Source organism: Hirsutella rhossiliensis, assembly GCF_020360975.1.
Source record: "Hirsutella rhossiliensis strain HR02 chromosome Unknown scaffold00016, whole genome shotgun sequence".
Taxonomy (NCBI): domain Eukaryota; kingdom Fungi; phylum Ascomycota; class Sordariomycetes; order Hypocreales; family Ophiocordycipitaceae; genus Hirsutella; species Hirsutella rhossiliensis.
The window spans coordinates 627570-643585 of NW_025408682.1; the positions used below are offsets into that span (position 1 = coordinate 627570).

The 16016-nt window shown below is 60.8% G+C and overlaps 6 protein-coding genes across 6 annotated transcripts; 3 read left to right on the forward strand and 3 right to left on the reverse strand.

Moving 5' to 3' along the window:
- Positions 1-168: 168 nt before the first annotated feature.
- On the reverse strand, positions 169-2826 carry HRG_10567 (fungal specific transcription factor domain-containing protein; the record flags this gene model as incomplete). The annotated part of the gene is made up of 4 exons (XM_044869038.1): positions 169-1972; positions 2028-2122; positions 2189-2444; positions 2798-2826. The coding sequence occupies 4 exons, from the start codon at positions 2824-2826 to the stop codon at positions 169-171; spliced, it is 2184 nt and encodes a 727-aa protein (XP_044715780.1).
- A 1515-nt stretch (positions 2827-4341) lies between these two features.
- HRG_10568 (uncharacterized protein) lies at positions 4342-6106 on the forward strand (the record flags this gene model as incomplete). Its single annotated transcript, XM_044869039.1, has 2 exons — positions 4342-5710; positions 5772-6106. The coding sequence occupies 2 exons, from the start codon at positions 4342-4344 to the stop codon at positions 6104-6106; spliced, it is 1704 nt and encodes a 567-aa protein (XP_044715781.1).
- Positions 6107-6912: 806 nt separating this feature from the next.
- HRG_10569 (uncharacterized protein) lies at positions 6913-9081 on the forward strand (the record flags this gene model as incomplete). The annotated part of the gene is made up of 1 exon (XM_044869040.1): positions 6913-9081. The coding sequence occupies one exon, from the start codon at positions 6913-6915 to the stop codon at positions 9079-9081; it is 2169 nt and encodes a 722-aa protein (XP_044715782.1).
- Positions 9082-9340: 259 nt separating this feature from the next.
- Positions 9341-11053, reverse strand: HRG_10570 (X-Pro dipeptidyl-peptidase; the record flags this gene model as incomplete). Its single annotated transcript, XM_044869041.1, has 1 exon — positions 9341-11053. The coding sequence occupies one exon, from the start codon at positions 11051-11053 to the stop codon at positions 9341-9343; it is 1713 nt and encodes a 570-aa protein (XP_044715783.1).
- A 593-nt stretch (positions 11054-11646) lies between these two features.
- Positions 11647-12532, forward strand: HRG_10571 (mpv17 / PMP22 family domain-containing protein; the record flags this gene model as incomplete). Its single annotated transcript, XM_044869042.1, has 2 exons — positions 11647-12089; positions 12157-12532. The coding sequence occupies 2 exons, from the start codon at positions 11647-11649 to the stop codon at positions 12530-12532; spliced, it is 819 nt and encodes a 272-aa protein (XP_044715784.1).
- A 261-nt stretch (positions 12533-12793) lies between these two features.
- On the reverse strand, positions 12794-15031 carry HRG_10572 (cytochrome p450 domain-containing protein; the record flags this gene model as incomplete). The annotated part of the gene is made up of 3 exons (XM_044869043.1): positions 12794-13498; positions 13564-14118; positions 14171-15031. The coding sequence occupies 3 exons, from the start codon at positions 15029-15031 to the stop codon at positions 12794-12796; spliced, it is 2121 nt and encodes a 706-aa protein (XP_044715785.1).
- Between the last annotated feature and the right edge of the window lie 985 nt (positions 15032-16016).

A 16016-nucleotide genomic window follows, 5' to 3' on the forward strand; every position in this document is an offset into this window, starting at 1 on the left:
CCAAGACGGCAGTGAGTAAACACAACAGCAGCAAGAGCAGTATTTTGCTGACTGATGGTTTTTCCAGTACTGTACAGTACATTCCGAGCCGTAGCCTCCTCCTGCATCCGTAATAGACCAGCACCATGCTCGACTGACATAATTGGCCTCTTGTCGAATTCATGCATATCAAGTCGCAAACTGGCTCCAGTCTCCCCAGTTCAGTGGCAATGAGATGTCGAGATTTGCCTCCAAAGCATCTTCCACGGCGTCCAGGTTGAAGTTGGGATCGATATGACTAAAGACATCCTGCCCCGACATCTCATCAACAAGCATCAAGTCAACTGCATTATCCATGCCCGGAATCGAATTGACTGCCGTTGAGCTATTGACAGCCATCTCGGGCTGGCGAGCGGGTGCGGCGTCCTCTTGACTGGTCAGAGGCGGCCGGGACTCCGCATCTGATCGCGGCGGGCTCGCTTCCTTGGTCAAACTGGAAGCGGCCCGTTCCATTTCCCTGAGGACCCTTTCACCCAGGCCGGCGACCACATTTGCGCTCCAAAAAAAGCCACCGAATTTTCTCAGCAGCTCGCAGTTGCGTTTGAAGGCTTTCATCGACCTTGCGCGAAACATGGGCAGCCGGCTGTGCCTCATCTTGCGATACTCGACGCTCAGCGCAAGGGAAACGGCATATGGCACAAAGGGCATCGGGCTGAGGTGATCCCGCGGGACGGCGCAAGCGATTCGCTCAGCAGCGAGTGAACGGCGAGCATTCGCCGAGGGAGGGGGCAAAGTCGAGGCGGCCGGCATAGTACCAGGCCTCGGTAGCCTACACGACAAAACGACGACGGCATGATATAATACCTCGATGGTAGAAATAAGCGAGGACGGAACATTGAGAGCATCGGCATCGACAATCATAGCTTCGAGAACGGGCAAGTCAATGTACGCAATCTTGTTAAGTCCAGAAACCTCGGCGCTCGGGCCCGGCCGGTAGAGTTCGATGACTTGGTCCAGCCATTGCACGACTGACAAGAACAGGCGGAAGCATGGCGGGCGTTTCTTGATGCAGGCCTCGAGATCTGCACCAATGTCTCGCTCATGTATGAGACACGGCCGCCCATATACGGCGGCATTGATGCGGTCCAGGGCCCAGACAACGCAGAAGAGGTTGTTGAGGTCGTCGCAGTTGGGGGCGTCATATCTTAGCAGGTGCAAACCAAGGGTGTGGATGTGGTGAATCGCCCTGCCTGCGAACTGTGCAGGGAGATCCGCCTCCTCGGCGCAAGTCGGCTGGGTGTAGAGGGACAGCAGGACGAGCGCCTGTATGTGTAACACCCTGTCGGTGATGATGCTCGTCTCGAGGATGGCTCGGACAGCTGACGAGAGCGATTGCGAGTACTCGTTGGACGGAAGTGGATCCTGTCCCCGGCTCCGAAGGCGAAGATACTGGGACGACTCTGGATCGGTAGAAGCGGACATACAGACGAGCTGGCGCAGGACCACGTTGCAAGGATTTTCGAGGCTCCCGCCAAGTGCGTTGATGGATATGACGGGGAAGATTGGATGGATTTTGTTGATGAAAATGGCTCTGATCTTGGCAAAGTCTTCCTCGGGGGGCAAAAATGACAGGCAATGCTCCCTGACAAAGGGGAGCAAGAACCGGTCCATCATGGGGGGCGGTCGAGAGGTGATGAACTGCGAAAGTTGGCCGTTGGTGCCCGAGGCGGCAGATGAAAGCCATATGCCGACATCGCCATTTTGAGACTGCTGCCGGTGGGCTGCTTCAACGAACATGGCCTCGGGATTCAGGTCGCCGACGAAGCGGGAGGACTGTGGCTTCATGGAAGCGTCGTGAGGCGGTCTTGGGGTCCTGGCGTAGGATGACGCGGCCGCCATGTCCGACGGGCTGCTAGTATGGTTGATGCCATGCCCAGCCGGCAAGGCTGCCTGGCGAACACGAGGCGTGGGGAGCGATGACAAAGTGGCGGGACTGACTTGTCATTGGGCATGGACAGGAAAGAAAGCGAAGGCATGATGAAACTTACGATGCTTGAGATGGGGATGAGTTGTGACCGTGCTGATCATCGGCGGCCGAGACTGAATCGTCTGTCGCTAGTTGCTCGGTATGAAGACATCGTCTCTGCTCGTCACCGGGTGAATCAGCCAACAAAGCCACTGTTGTCTGTGGTACAGATCAAGTCGCTACCTTTTTTCGTCGACAGGCATCACAGGCTTGCGATATCTGTTTGCGCTTCACGGGCAGTCCACCACGGGTTGGATCCGACGCCACAAACTTGACCTGTTTGAGTGGCGCAGGCGTCGAGGCGGCTCCAGACGTGGACATGGCGGCATCACCGGGGTTGGCGATGTGGCATTTTGTCCTCGGGCAGGCGAGGGCGGAGAGGGCGAGGCCGTGGCTCAGCAGCCCGAGGCGGTCGCGGGAGTGGACGAGGCGCTTCGATCTGGACCGGCCAAGAGAGCATGACCATGAAACATGATGGTGCCCTTGGGGGAAGAGATGCCGACGATTCTTGATTCGCTCGTCGTCCACCAAAGGGGAGTGGCGTGAGAAATTGACTTCATCGCTCAACTCTTGCCGGCCGCAGCTTGGAGTCGAATCGGGTTAGTCAGCACCCGATCACGAGCGCCGGAAACAACGACCGCCAGCTCAACGAATCGATCCAGTAACCCGACGCGAGGATTGGCCGTTCCCGACCGACCGGCCTCAAATGCCGCAGGAACTTGAACTTGCTCGTCGCTTTGTGCACTGCCGGCTTGTACGCATCGCACTCCGCTGCCCAGCGACGCCTCGCACATTTCGCAGATTGGGGAGCTTCGAATCATCGCGAGAACGATCGCAGGGTTGGCTCAGAGCACTTGTTGGCGAGCAAACGGATAGAAGCCATGTACTGTGCCTGATGGCCACGAGATTTGCCGGCCAGCCCACCATCACGCCGATCCGGTGTCCTGAGTTCCAAGCCTTGTCACTCCGACCGTGGCTTGCTGCTCAGTCGATAACCTATGCCTGGGCAGCCTTGATTTTGGCGGTGCGACAAAGCTCGGCCAGTCCCTTACTTCGAATCCCCTCTTGGGAGTCACAGTCCAAACCATACCTATTGATTCGCTATCAACAAGGAGTACCTAGCATGTGTTGTCAATGTTTGCCTCCCACCTTGCAGGCAGCAAGCCCCAGAAACCTCGAAGTCGGATTCTTCGGCTTCCCAAAGCAGGCTCCTTGCCCCGAGAGAGCAAACATTCCCCCCCTTCCCCAAAAAAAGAGGGCTGATAAAAGGCAACGTCAACGTTGCAGCTAGTCCTGTCACAGGATGTGCGCCGGCGACTCTGATGGGATTAGCCTGGATGAACAGCCGAAGCATTGTTGTTGATCATGACTGTGGCGGCAAGCAACGGCCCCAGCTTACTGATTGATTCGCTGACGAGCCAACTCTTCAGGTGAGGAGAGAAGGATAACCATTTGACATATCAAGAACTGGGCCGCTTGAAGTGGCCTGACGACCTCGCTTCTCAGCCCCAAGTCTATACAGCGTGCCGAAACCTCTCCGGCGACTGCAGAAGAAACATTGGTAACCGCGCCAGCCAAGCTTTCCATCGCCAAATGCAGTGCATACCTCGGTGTATTCCCCGATTCAGTGGCAAGATACCCAGTTGCCAACGGCGCCCTAGAGGCTGAGACCCCTCGAGGATGGCCAAGTGACATTTCCTCGAAAGCCCCCACCCTTGATGACGACGATGAAAAACCCGAATGGGAATGCCAAACAAACTGAGGTGCTTGCAGCGACACAAGAGAGGCGCCATCGTGGCGACTGACTCCCTCGGCGGCTTGGACAAACAACATACGATGCTTGCTCTGTGTTGGGACAACACGTCTCAGATACAAATCTCTGCTCTCCAGACTCTGCTCCCTGCGGGACTTCTGTTGTCCCAACTCACAAGGCAACCTCTTGCCCGTGCAGCCTGCCGCGGATATATCCATGCACTCCGCCACTGTCAAAACCCTCGCCACTGATCACATATCCGTAGGCGACGCTTCGCAAAACTGACACACAAGCACTGCTCAAGACGCCTGATCAGGCCCACTGCGCCGAGCCCTTGAGTCACATCGCCGCATGCCGCGTGACCCCAGCTCATCCGCCGGCGATGGTAAGGTCCTCATCACAGCGTCCCTCCCGGGCCTTTACCCCCTCTTATAAAATGACAGAGCACTTGTAGCGAGATGGATGCCGGAACTCTTGCCCCTACTATTCTATTCTCTAGGTTCCAACCCTTGTCGAGCTACGCCTTCGATGCGACCTAGAGATGCCCCTTGATATCCCCTGGCTTATACGCCGAGAACAAAGCATGACCCACGGTGTCGAGCCCGGCACGTGGGCACCGTCGTCGACGCTCAACGGCGGCGGCGGCACGAGCTCGCCGCCGTTGAACCCCGAAATCGTCCATAACCACTATTACGCGGCAGATCAAACGGCCGTCCCGTGGTACCGCCGGCGAAAGTTTCACTTTTGGCTTGCCGTCTTGGTGCTCGTCATAATTGTGGTCGCCTCGGCTGTGATTCTTGGCGTCGTCCTCAAGTTGGAGCTGGGCAAGAGGCGTGCGCAGAGCTCCGAGGAAAACACCGCTGGTGCTGGCACTCCCTCCCCGAGCCCGACTCATGAGGGGACGACGCAACTGTCGTCGACGTTTTCTTCTTTGCCGAAGCTGCAGACGTCCTCGTCGAGCAGTGGCAGCTCGGTGACATCCTCATTGACGTCCTCGGGATCCAGCTCCGGGCCTATGTCGACTGACTCGGCGTCACGATTAAACGAGACCGTTATGGGAATCGTGTCTTCTTTTCTCGCGACTTTCACGGAACAGAAATTGCTCAGCTCATCGTCGTCCTCGTCGTCCTCGTCGTCCTCGTCGTCCTCGTCGTCTTCGTCGTCCGTACCTAGCAGCATCTCTTCGTCCACGTCGACGGTCTCCCTTCCATCGTCATCTTCCTCAACCTCGACAAGCGTGCAGCCAGCTAAGACGGCGGCCGAGATCTTCACACTTTCCGAAAGCTCTCAGCTTGCCTCGGCGTACTTCAAGAGCGACGCGTCGGAGCTGCACCGCAGAGTTCTGGTCTGGCAGGACGACAAGAACGACCTCATTGCCACGGAGTGGTCCGTCGGTCGCAGAGTGCACTACCGCATCCGAGATCAAGCCGAGTCTCGCCTACCCGAGGCAAAGCTCGGAACGCCGCTGGCAATGACGGTCAGCAGCTCTGGCGTCATTCATGTCTTCTTCCTAGATACCCAGGGCGCCCTTTCGCACATTTTTGAGGAGACCAAGGGAGAGTGGAGGAGGAGCATGCTCACGAAGAACAACGGTCCCATCGTTGCCTCGTCATCCTCGCCATTGTCGGCTGTTTGGCACCGGGGCAGCGTGGGCAGGGAACTGCTCGGCGTCGCCTACGCAAGCTCCCAGAAGCTGCGCCTGGCAATGACCGACAAGCCCGACGAGGATAGCACGTGGCAGGTTGTGGAGGTGGCGTCTCTGCCGGACCCGGTCCCTGGAATGACAGAAACGCCCTTGTTTTCGGTGGCCGGAGACTGGGGGAAGCTATCCAGCGGGGTGCTGATGGCAGTGCTGGTCGAGGATGGACTCTTTGCCTGGGAATGTTCGCTCGACCTTTGGCCACCGCCCAAGGCCAAGGCGCCCTGCCATCAGCTCAACGACACGTTTCAAGGTATGCCACCGCCCTCTCCCGTGACACACAAAGCGAAGGCACTGACACACTGCACACGTAGACGAAAGGGGACGAAACATGGGCTTCGCGCCGCCCCCGCGCCAGCTGGGCTGGATCAAGCTGGCGGGCGCCGACGCCGACTACGACTTCAGCCTGGTCAGCCTCGACGCCGAGGGCCGCTTCGTCGACGAGAACCGCATCAGGGCCGGCGCGCGGGGCAGGAAGGCCGGGCGCGGGCTCGACACCAAGATGGCGGCGCGGACGATTGCGACGACGGACGAGGGCGTGTTGTTTGCGGCGGCCGGCGACGACGTGTACATTTACAGGCTGGACACGGAGGACTGGACGTGGCGGGCGCAGGGGTCGTTGATGCCTACGCGTGGGGGTGAGCGTTGACGTGGGTGAGTGGTCGATGGGAGGACTGGCGGATGCGTCTCTGTCCGTTTTTAATCATACCGAAAAGAATTATACAGTAGCCTTGATGTCAGGTTTGGGCGTGATCTATCAAAATTGGAGCAGTCGTTTGCTCGATATGATGAGGCCCGCGTGTATTTCGACTTCGGGCGCGCCTACGAGACATCGGAGCATCGCTAAGCAACTATCAACAGCAAAAACATGCTGCTTGGCGAAAAAGAAAGAAAGAATGGTCATCGACTGTAGATCATGCCCATCCGGTCGAGACACTATCAATTCGTTGCCAGGCTGCCTCGTTTGTAGTTGGTTGTTGTCAGATTTGTTGAGGTCAGACAAGGAGAAGGGTCCACCGTGAATTTTTGGCCCGAGCTGGCATGCCGAAATTCACGGTCACCTTCTCCGCAGGTGCCGATTTGGCCCACCTGACGGACAAACAGGGGCCAAGTCGCGTCGGCCGCGGAGCCAAGACCCGGACCATGGCGAACGGTTGGCTGAAGCAGGCCCCGAAGAGCGCGGGGCGGGACCCACTCTGCTGAGCGCGACCGGCGGCTAGGCCTAAATGGGAAGTAAGTAAACAAGTCGAGCTTCAGGAGCTGCCATGTCTCGCCAACACGCCTCCTCAGACGGGCTTGTTTACCTTGTCCCCCTTTGATAAAAGGAAACCTCACACAGGCCTGGCCCGTACTTGTTTCGGCAGCTGCAGGCTGCCCTCGCTTTGATCGCTTCGTGTTTCTGGCCCCCAGCCTTCATCCGTCAGCCTGCGTCTGTGTGAGATTCGCGACGCAGCCATGGCTGATCTCGACATGCCCATTGCCCTCCGGCGGCCCCGTCGCAGTGTCGGCCCAACGAGCCAAGCCGAAGAGACGGCCGCCCTGCCGCCGAGCCGCCACCCCAGAACGCCCCGCCGACTCCGAAAGGCCGTCCGCTTCTCCGACCCGGGCCCTTCGCCGAGCACCGGCCTGACGCCCAGCATCCGGCGCACTTGCCTCGGCACCCCGCGCGGCCGTCGCGCCTCGACGCCGAGCAGATGCAGACCCTCGCCGCACGCCGCCGTGGCCGCGCGCCTCGAAGCCCCTGCCGCGCCGGCGTGCCTCCGCCAGACCGCCGACGGGCGCGTGGAGCGACGCATCCGTCGCAGCAACTTGCGCGACCTTCTCAACCGGCTGGAGCAGCAGAAGAAGCGTAGCGCAAAGGTGGCGCAGGCCGAGATTGGCGCCCTCCAGGCCGAGATCAAGATGCGGGACCGCGACATCTACGAGCTGCAGAATGCCACTGTCGTCATCGACACAGACCGCATATGGGACCTCGAGCAGCAGGTCGAGGAGCTCAGGGATGAGCTTCAACGGCGCTCGGACGTCCCGGCTACTCCTCGCAGCGACAGCCAGGCCGGCCGGACCTGCTACGACTGGACGCTGGCGGCGCGAGATCCCTTTGTCGACGACGACGACGACGATGTCACCGACGTGGCGCCCGACGAGGACCACTTCGGCGACGCCACCATGGCCCAGCTCGCGGCCAGTACACCGTCGAGGGCACGGTCGTCCTTTCCCACGCCGCCCGCGACCAGCCCTGCTCTCCCCGCGACGCCGTGCTGGCGCGCTCCACTGGCGGTTCCCGGTCCGTCCCACGCTGGCGTACAAGCATGCTTTCCCGACCCGGCCAAGGAGCAGCTGGAGGAGGAGCTGGCGTCTCTGCGGCTCGAGGTCCGCAAGCTAGCAGCGACGCTCGAGTCATACCAAAGCCTCGGCGAACGCGTCGCTGACCGCCTGTCGTCCGTGACACTGTCGGCTGTTGGAGCGGCCTCGGGCGTCCACGGCCTGGAGCAGCAGGTCGAGGGTCTGGTCCAGGCCATGTCCGACCGCACCGCGGCGCTGGCCCTCCTGACTTCCTCCATCGCCGACATTGGCTTTCCCGGCAGCGACGCCGGTGACATGGTGGTGGCGCTGGCCGCTGGCTTCCGCGCCGCACGGCTCGAGCTCGAGTACCTCACGCCCGGCGAGGTTGTCCTGCCGCTCAGCTCGCATGGCGCCGAGGTCCTCGACCTGCTGCTAAGTCGCCTGCGCGTCCTCGCCAAGAAGGTGCAGGAAGACGAAGCGACCATTGACGAGTACCACGAGATTGAACAGTCCTTGCGCAAGCAGCTCGACGCACGAGTATCCGTCATCGAAGGGCTCAAGCTCGAAATGTCCACGGCCGAGCATCTCTTCAACGAAAAGCACGCCAAGATCCAAGAGCTGCAGGTGGGCAACCAACGACTAAGCGGCGCCGTCGACGGCTATGTTCGCGACATTGCCGAGCTCGAAAAGCTCGTTGAGCGCATGGAGCAGGAAGGCCAGGAAATAAAAGGGGCGCATCAGGCCCGGCAGCAGTCGGATCGCGAGACCCTGGGGGTCAAGGAGGCGAGCATCGCGGAGCTCGAGGGCAAGCTCGCCTCGGCGATGCGGCGCACGACGAGCCTGCAGCTGGAAATAAGCAACGTCCAGGACAGCAGCACGCGGCACGTCGTAACGCTCAACAAGGAGCACGGCGCCGCCCTTGCCCTGCGTGACGCGCGGGTGCTGGAGCTGCGCGGCGAGATTGATCGCCTCAACGAGTCCCTCCGAGCCGCTCATGATATCATCCGCGAGCTGCGCGTTGGCAAGGGCGACATGGAGGCCCAGATGCGGGGCGACAAGCAAAAAGCCAAGGCGGCCATGGACGCCGTCAAGAGCGAGCTACAGCGCGTTCTGCAGATGAGCCAGTTTCTTGACGAGGCTCCCGAGGGCGAGGCTCCCGGCGCGGAGAGCGGCTCGACAAAGACCGCGGACAATGCTTGCTCGTCTGTCGGCGGGCCGAGGACGGTGGTTCGCCCGGGAGGCTTCCTCGCTGCCGCCCCGGTCCGACGCGGCAGCCAGAAGATGGCGAGGAGGCATGACAGCGGCATGGGCCTGCTGCACGAGGACGAGGTCGACATTTGAGGATGCCCCTTGTCCACAGGGTTTGGCGTTGACATGGCTGGGTGGCTAGGTTTCATTCATTCTTCATTTCCTTGTGCCATTTAAGTGCCAAGTATAACCACAGATACCGACATCTTTGAGAGAACAAGCAGCATGGCCGGTACCGGCCCTCCAATACGGACCCCTTGTGTTCAAGCCTGTTCCGCAATCCATGTTCCCTGTGACGCGGTCTTCTGGCACACAACCAGCTAGCCTGTCCACTGCCCATCTTCAGCCAGCCTCACAGCTTGTAAAACTTCCAGCTAGCCTTGTAGTCGGGCTCAAGCTCCTTGTCCAGCACCAAGGCCCTCACCAGCTCGTTTGGAATGGCGCCCAGGGTCAGGACCTGGTCGTTAAACTGCTTCTCCGTCCAGCGGCCCGAGTCGACGGCCTCGGAGCGCAGGGCGAGCAGCTGCAGGGCGCCAACCATGTAGGCCATCTGATAGAGAGGGCCGTACTGGCCCGAGAGCCAGCGGCGGACCTCGGCCTCGGCCGTGTGGCGCTCGTGGTTTACCGACTCGACGAGGAAATCAATGCACTCCTGGGGCGTCGTCTGTCCGAGATGGAAGCCGACGGTGAGGAGGATGCGGGCGCAACGATGCATGCGCCAGAAGAGGTGGCCGATGCGGTCGCGTGGCGAGACGAAAAAGTCGCCTCGCTGCCAGAAAAGCAACTCCCAGTACGTGGCCCAGCCCTCGACGAAGAAGGGCGTGGTGAAGAGGCGCCGGTAGTTGCGGTGACGCTCCAGCATGAAGAGCTGCAGCCGATGGCCCGGAATCAGCTCATGAAAGGCGGTTGCGCGCGCAAAGTAGCGATTGTTTCCTCGCATCACCATGGTCTTTAGCTGGTGCGCCATGCCGGCAGTCGGATAGGCAATCAGGATCGAAGGCCCGCCGAGGAAGAAAGGCGCCGTCTGTTGCTGCTGCGCGCTCATCATTGTAGCGCGATACGTTTCAGCCACCTCTGGCACCGTGACGAGGTCGTGCTCGCCGACGAAGCGCGCCCCTTCCCGCGCCAGCTCGAGCACCAAGCCAGGCTGCTCGCCGGGCGGGACGGAGCTCGTCTTGACGTCTTGGTCCATGGCCCTCTTCCAGTCGTCGCCGTAGCCCAACTCGCGCGAGGCTCGCCGCATCTGGCCCTCGCTCCAGCTGAACTGGTCACGGGCAATCCGGACGAGCTCCTCGGGCGAGTAGGCAACCACCTCGGCCTCGAGCTCGCGCAACAAGGCTTCGCGACCAATGGGTTCCCCTATGATATCGCCAGCACCGCCGGGGCGCACGCCCGCCAGGCGTGTCTGGATCAGCGGCACAAGCCGGCCTAGGGCGCCGTCGGCTGTCCGGTAGGGAACTGTTGCCCAGTAGTCGAACGAGGGGTCGTAGGAGGCGTAGAAGGCGAAGAACTCGGCGAGGTGGCCACGCAGCTCGTCGATAATGTTGGAGGCCTTGAAGGCGTTGGTCTTGCCCATCTTGATCTTGTCCTGCTCGACGTCTCGCTGGACACGGCCGACCATGGTGTTGATGTCGTCGAGCTGCTGCGCGGTGCGCTCGGCGTCCATGGGCTCGACCCTTTCTCGCTTCTCGCAGAGGGTAATTATGATGTCTCCAAAGGGCAGCAGCGGCTTCAGATGAACAAAGCCATCTTGCTCGGCCCTGAGCTGGAGAGTGTTCCGCTGCAGATATTTCCGCAGGAGGATGAAGTCGACTTTGCCCTGTTGGCCAAGGGCGTCAAAGTCAAGCCGAAGCAGCGACCGCGCCTCGTCGGCGTAGAATCGCTGCAGACGCTCGTGTCGGGCGGGAGAGATGGAGATGCTGTAGAAGGTGTTGATGTCGTTTAGGTCTGCCTCGACGCGGCGAACGCGGTCGGGCAAAGACTCGGCCTGCCGGTGACTGCCGGGGTGTGCCAGCGTGACCCAGGTGCCATCCATTTGCGAGTCTCGAGACGGGCTTTGTGCCATGGTGATGCAAGTCTCTGCTGTGTTGACGATGTCGAGCAAGGGAGCATGGCGCTGGCATGGAGGAGAGGGGTTGACGCCGTAGCATCAAGCATTCGCCGACGGAAGCCAGCGCTGGCCGCTCCGGTTGAAGCCGCCTGATGCCGGCCTGATGAGGCCTTTGCTATGGACACGTGGTATTAGACAAGTCCTCTTCCGGAAGGAGGACATGGCCAAGGGGAATGCTGGAAGCCGCAGGCGATTGGGAGCAGCACATGGTGGATTGATTTGGACAATGTGCAGGACAGCATGCTCCATGAGTCCATCGTCTAAACTCTAAACCACAGTGTCGTCCTCGCAGCGACAGGGCAACTTGCATGTTTTGTTGGACGGAATGATGATGCTGCTCTCCATCATCCGCTCTCCTTGAGAAGCGCAATGCGGGTGAGTCGCACAGAGGAGCCAGGCCGAAACACCAGGGGGTGTTGGCCGTGGCCGTCAGCCATCCAGTGCAGCGGGCCCCTTGGGTGGGAAGGACTAGGGAAAAAGGGGGCATGAGAAAAACTGCCTCCTCCAACATCATCGCCCCAACACCACACACGCCCTCGTCGTCCACCATGAGAGCAATGCCGCTGCCCTTGCTCGTCCGCGCCGCGCCGCCCGGGTGCGTGCTCCGATGTCGCCGCGGCGTCCTCTCCTCGGCCGCCTACTCGTCCAAACCCCCCGTCGCCAAGCCCAACGCCAAAGCCAAGCCGTCTCCGCCAGCATCGCCGCCCCCCCCGCTGCCTCGGGCCACGCCGCACCCTGCATCGGGGGGCGCCCCAGCCAAGACGCTCAAGGAGCGGCTCCGGTGGGCTCTCGGGCCCGTGAGCTCAGTCGCCGAGGCCTACGGCCGGGCGCAGCGCGCGCATCCGTACAGGACGCAGATTGTCGGCGCCCTCGTCGTCTTTTTCTGTGCCGACCTGAGCGCCCAGCACATTGGAGGCCGCGAGTACGATGCCGCGCGGACGGCCCGGGCCCTCGTCATTGGCTTCGTCGCCGCCGTGCCGTTTTATAAGTGGTGAGCCGTGCATGCATGTCCATCGACTCGTTTTTGCCTCGGCGCATACTCACTTCTCCCTCGGCAGGTTCGTCTTCCTCTCCAAGAACTTCAACTACGCCTCTCGCGTCCGCTCCCTCGTCACCAAAGTCGCCGTCAACCAGCTCGTCTTCACCCCGACCTTCAACGTCTACTTCTTTGGCTCGCACGCCCTCCTCGCCGGCGACGGACTCGACGCCGCTCTGCAGCGAGTCTGCGACGCCGTGCCCACCAGCTGGCTCAACTCGTTTAAAGTCTGGCCCGCCACCGTCTTCATCACTCTCGCCTTTTTGCCCCTCGAGTACCGCACCCTCGTCTCCAATTTCGTCGCCGTGGGCTGGCAGACGTACCTCAGCTACCTGAACCGCCAGGCTGAACTGCGCGACGAGGCAAGGGCCTTGGCTGCAAGAGCTCCTGCGCCCTAATGAAGACTCGCGGGCTTCTCGCTTACGCGCGGTTCACGACGACGGGGAATTAACTCGCAAATAAAAGACATGGACAAGCTGCGATAATCAGGGGCAGTCCGACTCACATCCGTCAGTTGCTGCATCTTGCATGCCATTTACAATTACTGCCTCCTGCCCAAGGGGTATTCAGTTTCACATCATCCTGTCATCGTATGTTCATCATGCATCTCCCCTTCCCAACACGTCCCCCTCGCATGCAGCCCGGGTATCCCTCGGCCGTCATAGCTTTCTGAGCCTCACATAGCAGCTCTTGGGAAGATTGACGAGGCTCTCGGTAATGTCCCACCCATCCAGCGCTTTGTCGATGGGTTCAAAGGCGAAGTTCCACAGCAGCAGCGTCACCGTCGTCCTCAGCTGCAGATACGCCTGCTTCTTCCCAAAGCAATTTCTCGGACCGCAGCTGAATACAAGGCTCGGCCCGGCCAGCGCGTCAAACACCTCCACCGTCTCTCCGGCCGCGTTGCGCTCACGCTTCAGCCACCGCTCCGGCCTGTACTCGGCAATGTCATCGCCCCAGGCGGGGACGCGCTCTTTGGCGTTGCGGCAGGCCTCGGAGCGGAGGGACTCGGGGATCGCCAGAGCGGGCTCTGTAAAGGACGGTCCGGTCAAGGGGATGATGATGTCGGTCCCCTCTGGAATCGGATAGCCCAGGATATGCGTGTCGCACTTTGCTTGCCGAACGATCAAGGTGGCCACCGAGGCGCAGCGGAGCGCCTCTTCCAGTACCGCATCCAAGTAGGGGATCGAAACCGAGACAATCTCCGCCATGGTCGGGCAGCGACCTTCTGCAACGGCTTCAGGGTGACCGTCAAAGAGGGCGCGCCGAAGACGATCTTGAACGTGTTGGTGGCGAGTATTTTGCTTTACCCACCACGCCAGGGCAGTGGCAGATGTCTCGTGGCCCCCGAGAAGATAGCCGAGAACCTAAGTTGCGGTATTAGCAAGGCGCACGAGTCAAAGATAGTCCCCCGCAGCGGGCACGATCCTACCTCGTCTCGAATGGCGGGAGACCAAAAGTCGGGGACCCTGCCCATCTTGGCTGCCGCGCGCTGCTCCCGCCGGAGGAGCTCGTCCAAGGCGCTGTCCGGCACGCTCTCATCCCCCACGGACGCGAGCCTGTGCAGGCTCTTTGCCGTCTGTCGGCGGAGGAGAGCTCGTCGGTGCCAGTGGGCCCGGGCGTGCCTGGGCTTGAGCAAAGCCAGCCACTGAGCGAGAGTCGGAAAGGGGCTGCCCTGCGCAATGGCCATCATGTCGGCCATGTCGAGCAGGGCCTCAATGTCCGGTTCTTGGGTGGCACGGGGGAATTCGACGGGCTCGTTTGTCTCGAAAGCGGCTTCGGGGTGGAAGCTTTGAACCCGCAGCACCTCTTTGCTGAGGGCGGCCTTGGACTTTTCCATGCCAAACGCAGCGCTCGAAATCATATCCAGAGTCGCCAGGGAAAGGTCCCGGGCGGCAGGAAAGGGTCGCAAGTGTGCCTTGGACTGCTTCAAGCTCCAGAGGTCGACCAGGAGAGCGACTCTGTCATATATGCGCGGGGCTGCGACCTTGAACCGACGATGAGCACATGTTGCACGCGCCTGAGATCTGGAATCCTACCTCTCTGAGAAACCACGGCGTCATCAGGTCTCGCAGCAGCTCCCGATGTCGCCTCAGCCGCGGGTCGCTCGACTGCATGGTGAAGTGGAAGTTGGGAGCGGTCAAGCCGACGCACTCCCTGTTTCGCGTCCCTCGGTCAAACTCCTTGACGCGCCGGGAGCAAATGTCGACGGCGGTACGGTAGTCGGAGACAATGACGGTCGGTCTCCGGAAGGGAAAGAGAAAGGCCTGGGAAATGGGTGCCCCGTGGACGCTTGGCTGGCTCCATATCCACTGCCGCCTATAGGTCGACTGGCGGATCTCGCCGACGTCCCCAAACAAACGCCTGGACGAGCGCTTGTTGTAGGGAATCCCGGGCAGTGGTTTCGGAAGGGCGCAGAGGTAGACGAGGGCCAGGAGGGCGGCGACGATGGTCAAGAGCCCGATGAGCAGCAAGTCGCGCCATTGAGCCTCGAGCAGAACAGCCATATCGAAGCGGCCGTCTTTCGAATCCATGCTCGGGTGACACGACAACAGGAGATAGGCGGCCACACGTGAGAGGGAGAGGCGAGGGCTAAACGTGTGCTCGTCATGACAACACAGGCCGCAGCCGCCTTGCTGCATAGGCAAGGCACCGCCATCGTTTGCGACCTGGGCGAGGACAACGTCGGGGGATTGGAAAGAAGGTCGAGTCGGGAAGCCGAGCTCGGCGCAGCGGGTTCCAGGGGCCGTCTCGAGAGGGGTTTGTTGTTGGTTGTGCGAGGGCCGGATCTTGTCTTGGTAGTGGTGGTGGCATTGCAGGCACCCGCCCACACTCGGACCCGCGTCCGGCCAGTGCGACAGGAGGTAATGGCCGGCAGATGCGGCCAATATGGTCGCCATGGTCGTCGTGAACTTCTGTTGTCGACTTTTATTGTCGTCGAGCCGGGTCAACGTCCGCCCAGGAGATACGAGGGCCTACAAGACCAAGGGTAGGCCCGAGACAAGGAGTAGGCCTGGAAAGGACGGGTCCGGGGACCGTCAACCACCAGCGGTCCGCTGAGGGCATCGACGATGGCGAGGAGATGGAGGGCGAGTGAGGAGAAGCGAGCTGCGATCCGGTTGGCGACGGAAAGGAGGGATGGCCTCATGTCGTCCTGGATGAATCTCTCGTATCCTAGCGGGATAGGACGAAGGCGAAGAGGAGGAGGGGGGGACATGCATCGTCACCTATGCCTGATCAGCAACGGCGGGCCAAATGGTCGAGCTTGTGGTGCATTTTATACAGGGCCTTTGCCGGCATGCGTCCCGGTGAGCACGAGGGACCAATCTACGTACAGCAAGAAGGCCATGTACAGGGCACTGGGCCGTACATGTTGAAAAAGAAAAGAAAGAATTGAACAAGGAAAGGCCAAAGACGCGTGAGTACCTACCGCCGTCCTGTCTTGCCGGTCCCATCTGCGCCGGCCACCCCTGCACAAACGCACGGAGAGACATGGAGAGAATGCGTCTGGATCGAAAGGGCCATAAAGGAGCCCGGGCGGCAGACGGACGGCGGCCCTCTACGCTGGGACGCGGGACGGGCTTGAGAGATGGGGGAGGCAGCTTAAGGCCGATTGGCGGGAGGCGGCCAACCACACAATGGGTATTCAGGCGGGCTTGTGCACACAGTCTTTTCCCGAGCGAGGAGCGCACGTTACGTTGGCCGTCGTTCTTCCTTTGCTTCTTTTCTTCTGTTTGGCCCGTTATGTCTCCGCCGCGGATCCCCCCTATCGCACTCAGGGGCACTTACATACACAGACATGGACCTCGGACGGAGAGGCGCTGCTTTGACGACGAAATGCGCGGCCTGATGAAATCAACAAGCCCATGCGTCCACGTACAACAT